The 14,743-nt window shown below is 40.4% G+C and overlaps 1 protein-coding gene across 2 annotated transcripts; it reads right to left on the reverse strand.

Annotated features, from left to right (window-relative positions):
• Window positions 1-5,223: 5,223 nt before the first annotated feature.
• On the reverse strand, window positions 5,224-14,142 carry INSIG2 (insulin induced gene 2). 2 transcript variants are annotated; one of them, XM_003207708.4, is made up of 5 exons: window positions 13,812-14,142; window positions 11,234-11,358; window positions 9,108-9,274; window positions 8,654-8,753; window positions 5,224-8,190 (listed from the first exon to the last, which is right to left on the reverse strand). In XM_003207708.4, the coding sequence occupies exons 1-5, from the start codon at window positions 14,053-14,055 to the stop codon at window positions 8,149-8,151; spliced, it is 678 nt and encodes a 225-aa protein (XP_003207756.1). In that variant the 5' UTR covers window positions 14,056-14,142; the 3' UTR covers window positions 5,224-8,148. The 2 variants fall into 2 exon arrangements, with proteins under 2 accessions (XP_003207756.1, XP_019472892.1); XM_019617347.2 differs by having other exon boundaries at window positions 13,972-14,061.
• Window positions 14,143-14,743: the final 601 nt, after the last annotated feature.

Raw genomic sequence — 14,743 nt, forward strand, 5'->3', positions numbered from 1 at the left:
AAAACAAAAAAAAAACCAAAAAACAACGAACAACATGAAAATACAGTGCTCTGAAGGATCAGCACAAGGATACATCTTTATTCACTTATTGTTGAAAAAGGAGTTTCGCGTATAAAAAAATGGAGAATTCTTTCATGTTATTGTCAGCTCCGTAGCCCACCTAAAGCAGCATTATTAGCACTGACAGAAAGACAGGTGTTAACAGCTGGAGAGAAAACAAACATAGGGAACTGTAGCAAAATCTGAGGAGAAGCAGATGTATCTTCAATATTTATTTTAATAGAGCTTCTTAAACGTGTTTAATATGGACGTGGCTGCAGTCTCAGCCAGCACTTTGCTGCTCACCTCTGCCATTGCTTCTTTTCTTTCACTCCTATCTTGCTGCCATAGAACAGCAGCTGCGAATCTCTCAGGAAACGCCAGTTTATTCCTCCCCCTCCCCCATATAAAATGGATAGAGTTTTTTAGCAGTGGGAGTTCGATGTGATTAGTATGCTAATGTAGGAGAGAGAAAAGGAAATGGAGATGAGAGATATGGTCCTTCAGCGAAGAAAGGCAGCAACAACTGAAAGGAGGGTCGCTGCTAATCAATTAACCTACAATGGACCTAATGCCATAAGAAGCCATCGTGCATAAAGGGACAAAATTCTCTGTGACAGATGGCACTCGGGTGCGTGATATCACAGGGTTACTGCTTGAGAGCCAGCTCACCTCCCGTACCGGCTAAGCAATAAAGCAATAAAACTGCTTATTTATTTTAAAGAGAGAAGTTGAAATGCTTATTTACCAAATCAATCAAGGCTTACTAAGGCAGAACAGCCACAGTCCTCACGGCCCTAAAATGCTGGATACTTCACTGATTTCAAATAGCAATTATCTGTTGCAGTTTCTTGAACCCGCTCTGACTGCAAAGAGACGTTTAATTTGCAAATTCTGATGAAAATTGTCATTTTTTAATTGCCTATTTCACCAATTTGAATTTTAAAACAAACGATTAACTAGAAGCTCATTTTTACTTGCCTTGGGCGAGCCAGGAAAATATTTGTCAAGACCCAAGTCTGTCTGCTTAGCATTTGAGTTGAGAAATGCACAACTGCCTTCAAGTCAACATTAGCTGTGACAGAAGCAAGACTATTATTTAACAGTAGCTGAAAATGTCAAAAACAAGTGGTGCCCAGCGTTCTGACAAGGCGGCGTTGAGAAGAAACTGCTTTTTTCAACACTTGGTTAACAGTAAAGCAAAACTGTACAATTATCACTCAGCCCCGTGTGAGGCTCTGGTGGCTCCCCAGAACTGATGGGGATCATAGAATCATAGAGTCATTAAGGTTGAAAAAGATCTCTAAGATCACCAAGTCCAACAGTCCACCTACCACCAACAGTGCCCACTGATCACATCCCTCAGTGCCACATCTCCACAGTTCTTGGCCACTTCCAGGGATGGTGACTCCACCACCTCCCTGGGCACTCTGTGCCAGTGCTTGGCCACTAGGGCAAGGTGTGTGTGCATGGTCCTGTTCCCAGCTCATATCCCTAATACTCTGCTGTGTAGCAGCCTATCACCAATTTCACTCCACCTATCTCTGAGTCTCTGTGCTGATCGTTTTGATCTGGCACTGAAACGGAGCTTCCTTTACTTCCAGGCAGCTTACTAAGTAACCCTCTGCCCTCTGCCCTGTGCTATCTTTCCAGGAATGCTATGTACTTCTCATTCTATCACGCTTCTACATCTATTACTTATGTAACACTACATTTCTATCATTTCTTCTAGTACTTATCATTGCCAAGGATGCATCACTGTATTGATTCATGCTCTCGAAGCATCACTCTTTAGGAGCTCCCCATTTATCTTCTTTAAGTCACCACTCCAACTTCAATTTTTCTTGTTACACTCATTTGAGGGAATTGGTTGGTAAGAGGGGTCTGAAACCACGCAAATCGGAATTATTTCACTCTCTCCAGTTTAATCAGAACAGGCACAGGTCCAAAGCAAATCATCAGTTGGATTTCCTACAAGTGAGACTGGACGCAACATGCAGGACTGTGGCAAGCCCTCGTGACAACAAGCTCATCGGTGGCCAACATTTGGCATTTGCATCATTATTAATCCCCATCAGGCAGATCTGATCCCTGTTAAATCCGTCTGTCCCCCCAAAGAGCTGAAATACCATAGAAAAGGCACATACTGCAAATCAAAGAAAATGACACTTCCCATCAGCAGTGAAAGAGAAGAGGGACAGGCAGAATCTGCTGAGGGCTCGCACTGGATGCACAATGCTTCTCGGACCTGTGGCACACTACAGAAAGGAGCTCAAAACAATTTCACCCCCTTCAAACACAGTGGGCTGAATTCCCGACCAGCATGGCGTGCCATACGCCCACCGCTAGCAGTGGAGCTGTGCCAGCTCAGTTGAGAACTTGGCTTTGCATGTCAGCCCATTCAGCAGTGATTGCACTTGACATGCAGCACAGAACAAGCATTTGTTTTTAGGAGAAAACAGTGGAGTCTTTCAGCCCCAGCCTATAAATAGTCTTGGTTCCAAGAATAGGATTAAGTGTCCTTAACTCAGGCTCCAATGTATTAATGCAAAGGGAGAGCAAGGAGGAGGAGGAGAAGAAATAGCTTTATTCTTTCTTTGGCACGCCAGTGGTAGGACTCTCTGCTCCAGAGCTCCAGATGAGAAACAAGCCTGTAGGCAGGACAACTTAGCTTTGCATGAAAACCTGTAGTTGATGTACGCCCTTAATACTCTCACAGGGACCTTCACTCCCTCCTAAGACAATGCAGCCCCATTCCCTCAGCTCTAACAAAGTCACCACCACCCAGAGAGACTGGAGCAGACTGCTGGTTTCTCACAAAATCCAAGACTGCACTAATCCCAGTGAGACCTCACTAACATCACTACTGCCATTTCCTACACGTTCCCCACCGGGGGAACGTCACGCTGGGGACTAGGATGGTTCCCCAGACACTGAGCCAAAATCCAGGGTTAGGATAAAGCAGACAGGACCAAACACAGCCCAGTGGCCAGCAGAGGGATGTCTTGACAGCAGGTTAAGGTCCAAGCAAGTCAGCAATACAGCACTGCATCTCTGAAGCTCCTCTTTCTCTCTCACTTAGAAATCCATCGTGAAAAATTGAACCAATCACTTACTTTTTCTTTCTTGCAACAGTATGGCAAGCGTTGGAGCTACCCTTTGCATAACTTACAGTCAGTAAGTTGTTGCAGCACCGGATGGCCATACCCACATACCTTACAATACAAAATGCTGGGCAACATGTGCGAGTATTCCTGCATTAGCCCCCCATAAACACATTTTCAGTGCAAAAGCAAAGGCTGAACCGCTGCCAGTACAGAACCTTAGCCTATGAACATGAATCTGGGGATGCTGTAGGGCAGGAGCCCTATGCTGATGCACATGGCTTGCTGTACGCTGAGCTCCCAACTCACTTACCTGGAGGAAAGCATAGCAGCAGCTCTTTCCCAGTATCTTCTTTCTTTTCTCTTCGGTCTCATATGCTACAGGCAAACTAAAATTGTGTGACAGTGCAACAGGAACTGCTTTGGCACTTCAGAAAGGAAGAACAAGAAAGGAAAACCTCAATAAAATGCAAAATTGCGCTTCAACCTGGATTTCAGCTCCAGTCAGAACAAGAAATGACCTGTACATCTTTCATGGAGTGACTTTAAGCATTCAAAGCACAAACTCCCAGTACACACAGCCCCAGTTTATCCTTTAATTTGAGGCTTTGTCATTTGAGTGGGGAAGGTAATCAGGACAAGGAGCCTTGTCCTGATTAGGGACCATGCTGCTCGAAGTATGACAACAGACACTACATCTCCACACTGACTGTATGAAGCAATTAAGGTGGTGTTTACTATTCCACAACACCTAACGTGCTGGACTGACCTTTCATTTACTGCTTAGTGCTGAACATTAAGCTGCAAAAATTACTTATGCTTTGCATTTAGTACTGGCACCAAAGCTCATTCGATAGCTATTCCCACTGTGAGACACACGTTCCTTCTGCCAGCTGTGCAGGTAACTGTATAAGCATTGTATTTCTTATTTAACATCACTTGCATACATTACATTAATTCGTCCCCAAATGTAAAAAGCATATGCAACTGCAAAGCATCACCTACTCAGAGTAATGCTGCTGGTAAAATCACATCCCCACCTCACACACTGGGAGAGAAGAAAGAAGGCTGGGATGCCACAGCTCCCGCATCAGGTCCCAGCCAGATAGCAGAAGCAAAGCATGGAAGCTGTGGAGGAAACTTTGTTTACTCTCCCAGCTACTCACATCAGCAGTGATGCAAAAGCAGGCACAAAATGCTTTTCAGGAGAGCTGGATGGAATATGCTCTCAATTGGGCAACTTTTCACTTGTAGCCACAGGCAGCAGAGGCAGGACACACATTTTTCCACTGCCCAGGGCACTGCTCTCCCAGAGAAGCTACAGAGGGCCAGCAAAGCAGCTTTGCCAGCACATATCTGAATGAACTGTGCTACGGCTGTTTAAAATCACAGTCATTTTTATCTTTGCCTGTAAAGTCAGACACTTGGCATGCCCACGACTGCCTTTTGACAGCAGTTAGGTTTTTGGGTCACAGCTTACCCCATCCAACACAAACACAGCTCTTTTCCATTCGCCTCCATCTTCTTTCCAATGCTAAGCTCCACTGCAACTGGAGCAACCTGAAATACTGATGAAGCTCACCCGCTGTCTCACTCTGCCTTCAGGTTTCTTCATTATACATTTCCAAACCTCTCTGTGTTTGGAAGCAACAACTTGCGTGAGACAGAGTGACGGACAAATACTTCACGTTCCATTCATATCCAGACCAGAACAATACAAATATATTATTATAAGATTCCATGCCACTTATGGTGGTTTGTTTTCTCTCCCATATTCTCAAGGACTATTTAAATCTGAATCTCTTCTTTAATGCAGCTGAAGTGATCTGGTTTATTTTCCCCCAGCTGCAATATTCCCAATGTGGATTCAAAAGGCCAAATTTTCCAAGGCAGTTCAGCATGCTAATTACGATTGAATCACTGCTGCTTTGATCAGCCATTCCTTTTTCAGTACTTCCAGACAGGTGTTGGTGGAACCAATATGCCAGATCAGTGATCAAAATTATTACAAGATGGCTGATAGAAGGCAACTCTGTTTTAAATCAATAGCATTTAAAAACAAAAGAAGAAATCTATCAAACAAGGTTATCGTTGTATTTAATGCACATTTTGCTTTTAACAGCAATTTGCCAGCTTAAACAGCATAGAGCTTACAATGCTTAATTAGCGAAGAGGTTACAGTGCTTATAAAGTTGTATCTAAAATATACCTTATTTATTCTCTATTGAACATTTTAAAGACGGTCTATAATTACATGCTATACAGTAGTAGCATGTTCACACCACTACAGTTAAGGCCGTGTCTGCATTCTCATCTTGGACCTTTTTCAAGGTTTGAACACATCAGCCATAAAGTTACAATGCAGTTTGGAAAAAGAAAAAAAAAAAAAAAAAACGAAGACATCCAAGATCTCAAATCTTGTAGCAACTTCAGTCAAATAACAATAAAAAATAAAACACATATAATAAAGGACTCCACCCAAAGGTATTTTGGATGACTACTGCCTTTGCAAGACATGCTCAAAATTTCCAAAATGAAATTTAAAAGGTAGCTGACAGCACAGTCTGATCATGTTTAGATAATCTGAGTGCAAAGTGCTTTAAAGTGTGTGCCACAAATGCACAATAACCACTTCTCACATACTGCACACATTTTAACATACACAAGGCTTCTGTGTAAATATTTAGACTGGCAGTAAAAGCAGCTCTATCACCAAGTGACACCAAGTGACTAACACAAACAACTCATCTCCAGTTGTACACACTTACTGATCAGGATGAAAGGGAATTGTTCACCAAGTCAGCACTCTGACTGAGGTACCATGTTTTTCTCCGGTTAGGATAAGAACCAACATCTGCATTTTTATCGCCACGTGTACCTTGATAATCCAAGAGGGACTCAGCATGCTGCCTACCAAGCTGAAACCATTTCTTAAGTGAAGAAGGCAGATCAGGCCAAATACTGCACAGAAAGGACAAGTTTTTATTCTTAGTGGTATACCAGAGCCTGCCTAAGGAAACTCACTTCATGCTCAAAAGGTCTCTCTGTTATTCATTAAATGATTTTTATTATCACACGGTCTGATTAAAAGCAAATCTCTAGTGAGGAACCTGCTGCAACATGTTCTATGACAGTTTGAAATCAAGAGCATCTACAAGTGCTTCCATGAGCTGTTACCAAATGTAAGAGTGCTTTTTCGTGCAGAACCTTAATAAGCTAATGGAAGAGCTGCAGAACCAAGCTCCAAAAACCAAGTACATCACTTGATTACTGTTTTCACACTTTTCCAATCAATACATTTTCCTTCTCATGGCCAATGTTTTTGGAAGCACTCCAGTGCATGCTTTTCAGGCTTAGAATAAGTGTGTAAGACTGAAAAAGAGTTTCCTATTTCAAGCTTTGTGTACAATGCACATTAATAAAAACTTGTCTAAACATCTATTTGTTCTTTGGACCAACTCCAGTCTCCTTAGGTGACTGTAACATTTCTTATAAACCTTTCATAGAAGATTTAAAAATATATACTTCAAGACAAACAACCAACCAACACATTAAAACATTAACACAGAAATAGGAGGAAAACAAAACAGAGACTTTTCACACCAAATTCACTGCTGGCATAGACTGGCAGAACTCTTTAAGTCTTCTTTCTGCCTTCTAGCACTGTTGCTTTTGTCTCAGGATCTTAAAAGCGAGCTGCAAAGCCAACATGAAGAAATTCCATGTATGTCCACGACCACGGATCACACTGAAGTCCTTTTCAAGAAGAAAACAGATTTAGCACGTGGCCTGTTTCAGCTTTGCCCTGTCAGACTTTCTGTGCATAGGCACCTGTAAAACAAGGACAACTGTACCTCTCTACTTCACAAAGTTGCTATGAGAACAAATGCATTTGAGTGCCTGGACCACTGTTACAGCAGTAAGGGCTACTTCAGTATCTAAAACACAGCCTTTGTCTCCCCTGCAAACAGAATGGGGAAAAGACAAGAACTAACAGAAATAGCATTGGTAACGGAGGTCTTTCTGACACTGTATGGTAGTGGCTGATTTAGTTCAGCAGAATGAAGTTTCATAATAAAAAAGCCCTAACATGTCCCAACCCCCTGCCGTGGGCTGGTTGCTACCTTGCTAAAGCTGCCCAGGCCCCATCCAACCCAGCCTTGAACTCCTTTAGGGACAGGGCATCCACACCTTCTCTGGGCAGCCTGTTCCTGCACTTCACCACCCTATAGAGTAAAAATGAACTGAATTGCATCCTGTTACTCAATACAAAAAGCAATTTCAGAGAGTTCGTCCACATCTGATGGTGGTCCAACACAAATCCATATCCTAGCACATATATCATTTCCAGCCCTAGTTTCCATTTCTGTGTTCTGGATGTGTATCTGGATATGATACAGGACACAGAACACAAACAAAACGATACATCAATAACCCACACAACTCATACTAAGCCTCCTCATCTGTGATGTGAATGACAGTGTGTTAATAGGCAGAAATCAGTTACTTATTGCATCAAGGCCCACTTGCAAACCATGAATTTCTTAAATGTATTCCTAGCTATCATCATGTAAAGAGAAGATCTTCATTCCTAAGTCTGAATCCTGCATTTTTCACCGAGCTGTTAAGAACAAATTCCTCAAAACTTTCAAGATAAAGTGAAGCAGAAGTTGCAGCTACATAAACATAGTGCAAAGGTTCAGTTTGGCACTGCAACATTATGGACAGACAAGAAGTTATGGTAAACTCAGTTCAGATTTGGAAAAAAGAATCCTATAATTGAACCAACATTATCAAATGTATTGCATACTATTGTAGCTTCACAGTAATCAAAAATCAGACATTAAAGTTTCTATAGAAGCAGCAATCACAGATTGCAGTAAAATATACCACTGAAGAGAAAAAAAATTGCATTTTGGCAATTTCATAGTCAAGTGTTCCTTATGCTCCTCCAACAGTCATTTGTCAGATATTTTCCTGTTTTAAAGGTGCATATTGTTCCTCCTCAGTCCTCGTGAGACTTCTCTGCAATGACTTTGCATTCATACTGAAACACAGAAATTGGCAAAACAATAATAATTATGTACATACCTAATAAAAAAGGGGAATTTTCTACAATAATTATTTTGAAATAGCTCAGCTTACTACTTTACCCACTTAAGCTTGGCCTCCCTAAGTTCTGTGCAAATACTAGCTGTGATTTCTGTCCCTGTGAGCAGTAGAAATAGTACAGACTTAAGAGTAGCTTGACTTCTCCCCTAAAAGCTGGTGCTCTCATTTAGCTTCTGAAATAAAGCATGCACCCACCCCAGCATACAGAGCAAAGCGATGAGTCACGTTCCTATCAGAAGCACTGGTGGCTCACTAACCAAATCAAAAAGCAACAATTACCAGCTTCTACCTCATCCCACATCCCCAGTTCAAATAACTGATTGGTACAAACGAAGGAAGCGGTGACACATAGATTAGCAGTATCACTAGAAGGCAGTCAGTCCTTCCTCCACACTTACCATTGCCAGCTGCCTGCCAATATTGCCCATTGTTATTCCACCAGCAAAAAATATACATGGCAACCAGGAACGAACATAAAGGAAATCTGGAGATGTGTATCTGGAAAAGAACAGCTTTTTAGCTCAAACTTGTGCCACGTATAAAGGAGAGTTCTTCAATCACAGGAAATGAATCTACAGACTTAAGTTATAGACACTTCAACTCAAAACGTCACTATTATAGAAACTTAATTGCTTAAAGTAATTAACATTGTTGGTAAAAGCAGTCATTTTACTGAAATAAGCAACTCCCAACTGAAGGTCTTAATACTGAGCTTTCACAAATTTATTTTACTCCCCAAATTAACTTCTGACTATTTTACGATTCATATCAAATTCAGCCCCTTCAGTTATTCTGACGTTATATTACAGCTTCAGGATGCTACTAGTTAGCCTCAAAGAAATAAATACTTACTGATAAACTCCATTGTAGACCAGAAGCTGTGACACCAACGTGGCCAGGAAAGCAATTCCTACTCCAAGACCGAAGCCACTTCGTGATCTATCAAATGTCCACCACAGCCCAATTGACAGGGCTGCTAATGTGAGAGACAACTGGATATTGTTGGCAAAATCCACTTTCTGTGTTAGTTGTTAAGGAAAAGTTTGGAAATAACAAATGCAAATGTAGTTTTCTTTGTTCTGTTCATCATACTTCAATATAATAGTTTTTCCCACCATAAAAAATACAGCATAGCTGTATCTGTTACCACACACCTACAGTGTAGAAGAAAATAAGCCTTGTAAATGTTGCCAGCATATCAAGAAACTAACAAGTGAAGACACTTCTTCATGTTTTTAGGGTCATAGTACTGTAAAAGAGCCAAGACCATTTACCTACCAAATAACACTACAGCTTTAGATGCACAAAAAATGCACATTACTACACCTTGGTATTCAGAATAAGGACTTTCCACCCTTATCTGGTCCTTTATTACACTACGCATGAAATCTTAATTCTGCCATTAGATTCCTTTAAATGACAGAGATTTACTGGAGGGAAAAAAACCAAAAAGGTACTTGTCACTCTTTCTTCTACTGTGTTTAAATGACATGGTAGTTTGCATTTGGCAAAATGTTAAGTGCTTTCTTAAAAATGAAATGTAGATAATATTACTGTGAAAGTACTCAACACTGAAAATCAGTTTTTATGAAACCTACAATAATGACTCAGGCTATTTGTATTGTTTCATCTTCTTCAAAATATTTTGGAAATATCAACGCATTCTCACTATTTGTTTCCAAAAGAGATTATTGAAAAGGCAGCTGGTGATTTTCAAAAGCCTGAAAGCAAATTTGTGGGATGAAAACATAAAAATCACTGTCCTACTTTCTCACAAAGGCCTGGAGAGAGCTACAGGAAATTAGAAAGAAATTCAACTAATAAGTAAAATTAATTAATTACAGGATAAAAATAAATATCAAAAATATCAGAAAAAATGTCAAATGAACAAAAACCACACCAAATATGGTAATGTGCAGAGCTAGTAACAAACCAGACAGCTTTCTGGAAGAGCTGTCAAGAAGGAAACACAGTACATTAATGTTACTCTGAAATATGTGCAACAGCTGTTAGAAAACTGCAAGGTTTGTTGCAAATAACTTGAACCATGCGAAGAAACACTGTCAGTTCTCTTGCATTTCTTCAAGGCAACAAAGTTCTATTTGCTCGCAGAGCAGGTACAGTTGATGAGAACTACAGGACTACATTAACAAATCTTTGACAAAAAGAAAACAAACAAGGCTTGTAAGAGACACCACGAATGACTCAACTTTGACAACTCCAGCTTGTCTGGCCATGCAGGATTGGTTTTGCTCCTACAAGCCAACCTAGCAACAACAACAAAAATATCCAAGGGCCACCTCAGAAAGAACTCTGTCAGCTCTCAATCATTCACCAACCTGTGCTTTCTTCCTGGAAATTCAGCAGCACACAGTCAGAAGCCTCTTAGCACTCCCACCACACATTTCTGCTGTGTTGGAGCTGACAGTGAAAGGAATGAACTGCAGAGAACATAAATGCTCTTTCAAATCAGTTTGTACCACAGTAAAGGTAACTAACAGCATCTAGGCCGCATTTGTGGAATGAGGTAACAACAGCTGAAAAATGCAGCGTGCAGCCCTGGTGTCACCCAGTTCTAACTCTTCCCCACACTTTACAAAGTGCACTACAAGTGTTTCACTAGTAACCTCAAGATTTGGCTTTAACTTTTAACTACAGTGTTAAAAGAAAATCAAATCTTAAAATTAAAGCATTCTTCTGTGATACGTATCACGCATTTCCCTGCACTTAATTTTTCAGAGAAAACAAAGACAAAGCCCAGTGTTGAGAAATTCTAACGGAAAGATTTTTCTGAACCCAAACAGATGAGACTTACCATCTCCAATAGCCCTACAGTTTAACACTAAGACATACTCAGCATTTCCTTTGCAAACACACTGCACATTACATTTCTAACAACTCACGATGAGTGATGATGTAAACTTTTGCTTTACTGGAAACCTATTTCTTATTGCCAGTTTCATTGGCATACAGGATACAGCGCTGGCATGATTTATTCCCACAAAGACTGCTACACACCGCATTACACTGGACCATTCTCTCTTAAATTTATGTGGCTCTCCCAGATGTCTGTCCATGCATGGGTACAATAACCCAATCACAGCTGTGGAAAAACAGAAGAAGAAAGGCCAAAAAATTAAAGCACTGGCAATACTGAACTAAAACAAAGACTAGCTTGATTTTGACAATTACTGTAACCAAAACAAATCTTTTAAGCACACAATACAAAACACACATGGCAAAAAAATCACTGAAAAACAGTAATTTAAACAGTTTCATGGTTTTAACAAGCCCTGTAGAACTGTTCAGCAGCATCTTCAGACACAGCAGCAGAAGACTGTAAGACTGAACCAACTGGAGAGGACTGAAGAGCTCTGCTCCCTGTCAGAATCCATGCTACCTCAATGGAATTAAAAAAGAGCAGCAATAGCTTGCAGACTTTTGAAAACCCCCATGTCAAATGTACACGTTAAAGTAACTGCAAAGCAAACACACCACAGTAAGAGAGGAGTGTGGTCTATAACATCAATATTTTGTGTTTTCTTTTGTTGTTTTACAAGCAGTTTTTGGGTAATGTTTTGCCTTTCTTCAATGCTACTATGAAGACTCAAGTAAGAGAGAAAGCCATTAGCCTACAGTAGCTGTTGAATACAGACAGCACACAGGACTTCCAAGCCCAGGGAACTGCTCTTTGAATATTTACTCCTAAATTTATTCTGCATTGCAGTTGCAGCTAAAAAGACTATTACCAACATAGCTGAGAATTAACACCGTTGCTTAATGTCAAACTGGTGCTGCAGGAGGGAGGCAGAGACTGAGAAATTGGTATGGACTGTAATACCCTCCATTTGGCATGCTTTTATAGGTGTGTTACAGAAAAAGCTCTTTATTTTGCCAGAGAGGAATCTGATCTTCAGCATTCAGGAAAATAAACCATGAGTAAAGCTAGAGAGGAAAACAAATCCTCCACAAGCAATTTTCTTGCCAAAGACATCAGGCCAAACTGATGACTAGTAACAGGGAAGAATGAAAAACACTCTCTGAAAGCAGTCTCCATTGTCATTGATTGTAAATATGCAAAGTATCTTTATTTTGTTCATAAAAATAAACCACACTGCAAAGGAACGTTCACGTCACTTTCAGGAAGGCTGTACAAGTCAAAATGGTAACAAAGCAGACAAATTATCAGCATTTATCATAGAGATTGCCTGCATGTACACTAGCAGAGGGGATGAGGAAAGAAAATGGGAAAAAAAAGTCTGATAATGAAAGAAACAAAAATAAGTTTATCAGGAGTCACTTCAGCTGGGAAAAAAAAAAATCAATTAAGTTCCATCTTTAAATCAGGTGGTTTAAAAGTAGTGCAAATACTTAGCAGGTGACTGCATTTTACAAACAATATCCAGTCTTGCCATCAAAACCACCAACACACGAGAAGCTTTTTGACTTCCCCGTTCATAAAACATCATTACTTTACCAGACATGTTTGTCTGGACTGATGGATTCAGAGGGCTTTCCTTTCAAATCAATTTCCTCTATGCTATCTGAGCTGTAGTGTTTCAACAAGCTATCAAAAGGAGAGCAATTAGATGAGTAGAAAAATAATAAACTTACACGTTACCATCAGCAAAACAGTGATATTAACTCAAAAACTCATTTATTGACTCATGTTGATACCCACAGAAGTAAGCTTCTCAATCTTATCAAAACTATCTGTAGGAAGATACTGCCTTTACTGTGAATGTTCACTAAGTCAGAATCCCTCAATCCTGGCTGCTAAAAATATTCCCTTAGTGAAGCATAGAACTGGCCCATATGATCAATAATCTTCAGAGCCATGCAGAAAGCCTAATCCCACCATCCTTGTAACATAGAATACTCCTCTTGACACTTGAAGATGAAAGAAAAAGGGCTATTTCTTACTGCCTACAGCAGACAACTCACTTAAACTAGCTCCCAAACCACACAGAAAAGCCTCTCTAAGTGATCAAGGGAAAAACAGAGTATGTTCATATCATCCAACCCAATGCACACCCTAACTGAGGTACTCTGTGCTGTAACGTGCTGCTACAACTGCACTCACTGCATATCTCGCCTGAACTCCCTGAAAAGCAGTCAGACTTCTGAGTCCTACAGAGATAAAGCAATGCCTCAAACTAAACTGAGGAACAAATGGAAAGCTGGAACACAAAATGGGGCATTACTCAGGGTGCTTCACTTTGCTTGAAGCAAGCTGCAGCACACAGCACCATCTGATAAACCCAATGCCTGCAGAGCACACTGCTGTAATCCAGCCCTGAAGTTACACGTTGCACCACCCTCTGAAATCTAAGAAAATGGTACTCTAACCTAGCAGAAAAATAAAGGTTTGTGTTCTGCTAACAATATTACAGTGTAGCAAGTTAACAGAGCAAGAATTTTTAGATACATGTATGCCTATCTTCAAGGCGGTTGGGATAGCAACTAGCACATCTTTCACCTGAAGGTTTTTCTAACCATAACTCCCTATGCAACCTTTCACCCCCACGCCAGGCATACGTACACAATTGAACTTACCTGATGCTGTGCCACAGCAAGGTGGAACCCACCAAGCTGAGGAGAAGATGCTTGTGATCACATCAGGGGGGAAGAGAGTAACGTTCCTCTGGATCTGAAGCAAGTTTAACACTAATGCAAGAAATACCCCAATAAAAAACAGCACTATACCACGAATTACCAAATTCATGCCATGACTGGTTACAGATGAAATGTATGGACCACTCTTTTTTGGTAATGTTGGCTTTGCATCATTTTCCGCCATGACTTCTTATGCTCTCAGAGACATCCAACAGGCTCACTGAGGAGGATTCACTTGTAGTTGGGATTTCAATTAGGAGATACCCAAACCCTGAAAAATAATAAAACATGGGTGAAAAATACAGATAAAAGAATATATATACAGATAAAGATATATATATATTTCTCCTAAACAAATTCAGATATTTTACTGAGTTTTCTGAAGAAGACAATTAGTTCTTTGAGAACAGAAAAAACATCTTATGAAGAAAACAAGTTTTACAAATAGCTGTCCACTAAGAAACAGTGTGGGATGGGATAAGCAGGAATGCAAAACCACAGCGATAAGAGAAACAAAACTGATATCAAATGAGAGATAGGCTTGCCTCATAGCAGCAATAAGTTTTGTTTTGCTTCCCTCCTTTACACAACAACTAGAGATTATGTAATCCAGAAGCACATAACACAACCCTCAGTTTTGATACAGCCACAGGGGTTCACGGATTCTCTTCTTGAAGAGAAGGCAGAAAACTCTCTTACATTGGAATGTAAGATCTGAGACATATTTTTCAGGATGGAGTCAAAATTTCAGCAATCCTGCAGTGCATCAACTTGTGTAACCCCAGATACAGAGCAAGAAACTTGGCTCACTGGAGAAGTAATCTCAGACTAAACCAAAATAACACGTTTTGTAAAAGGTATCATACATGATT

Source organism: Meleagris gallopavo, chromosome 7, assembly GCF_000146605.3.
Source record: "Meleagris gallopavo isolate NT-WF06-2002-E0010 breed Aviagen turkey brand Nicholas breeding stock chromosome 7, Turkey_5.1, whole genome shotgun sequence".
NCBI lineage: Eukaryota > Metazoa > Chordata > Aves > Galliformes > Phasianidae > Meleagris > Meleagris gallopavo.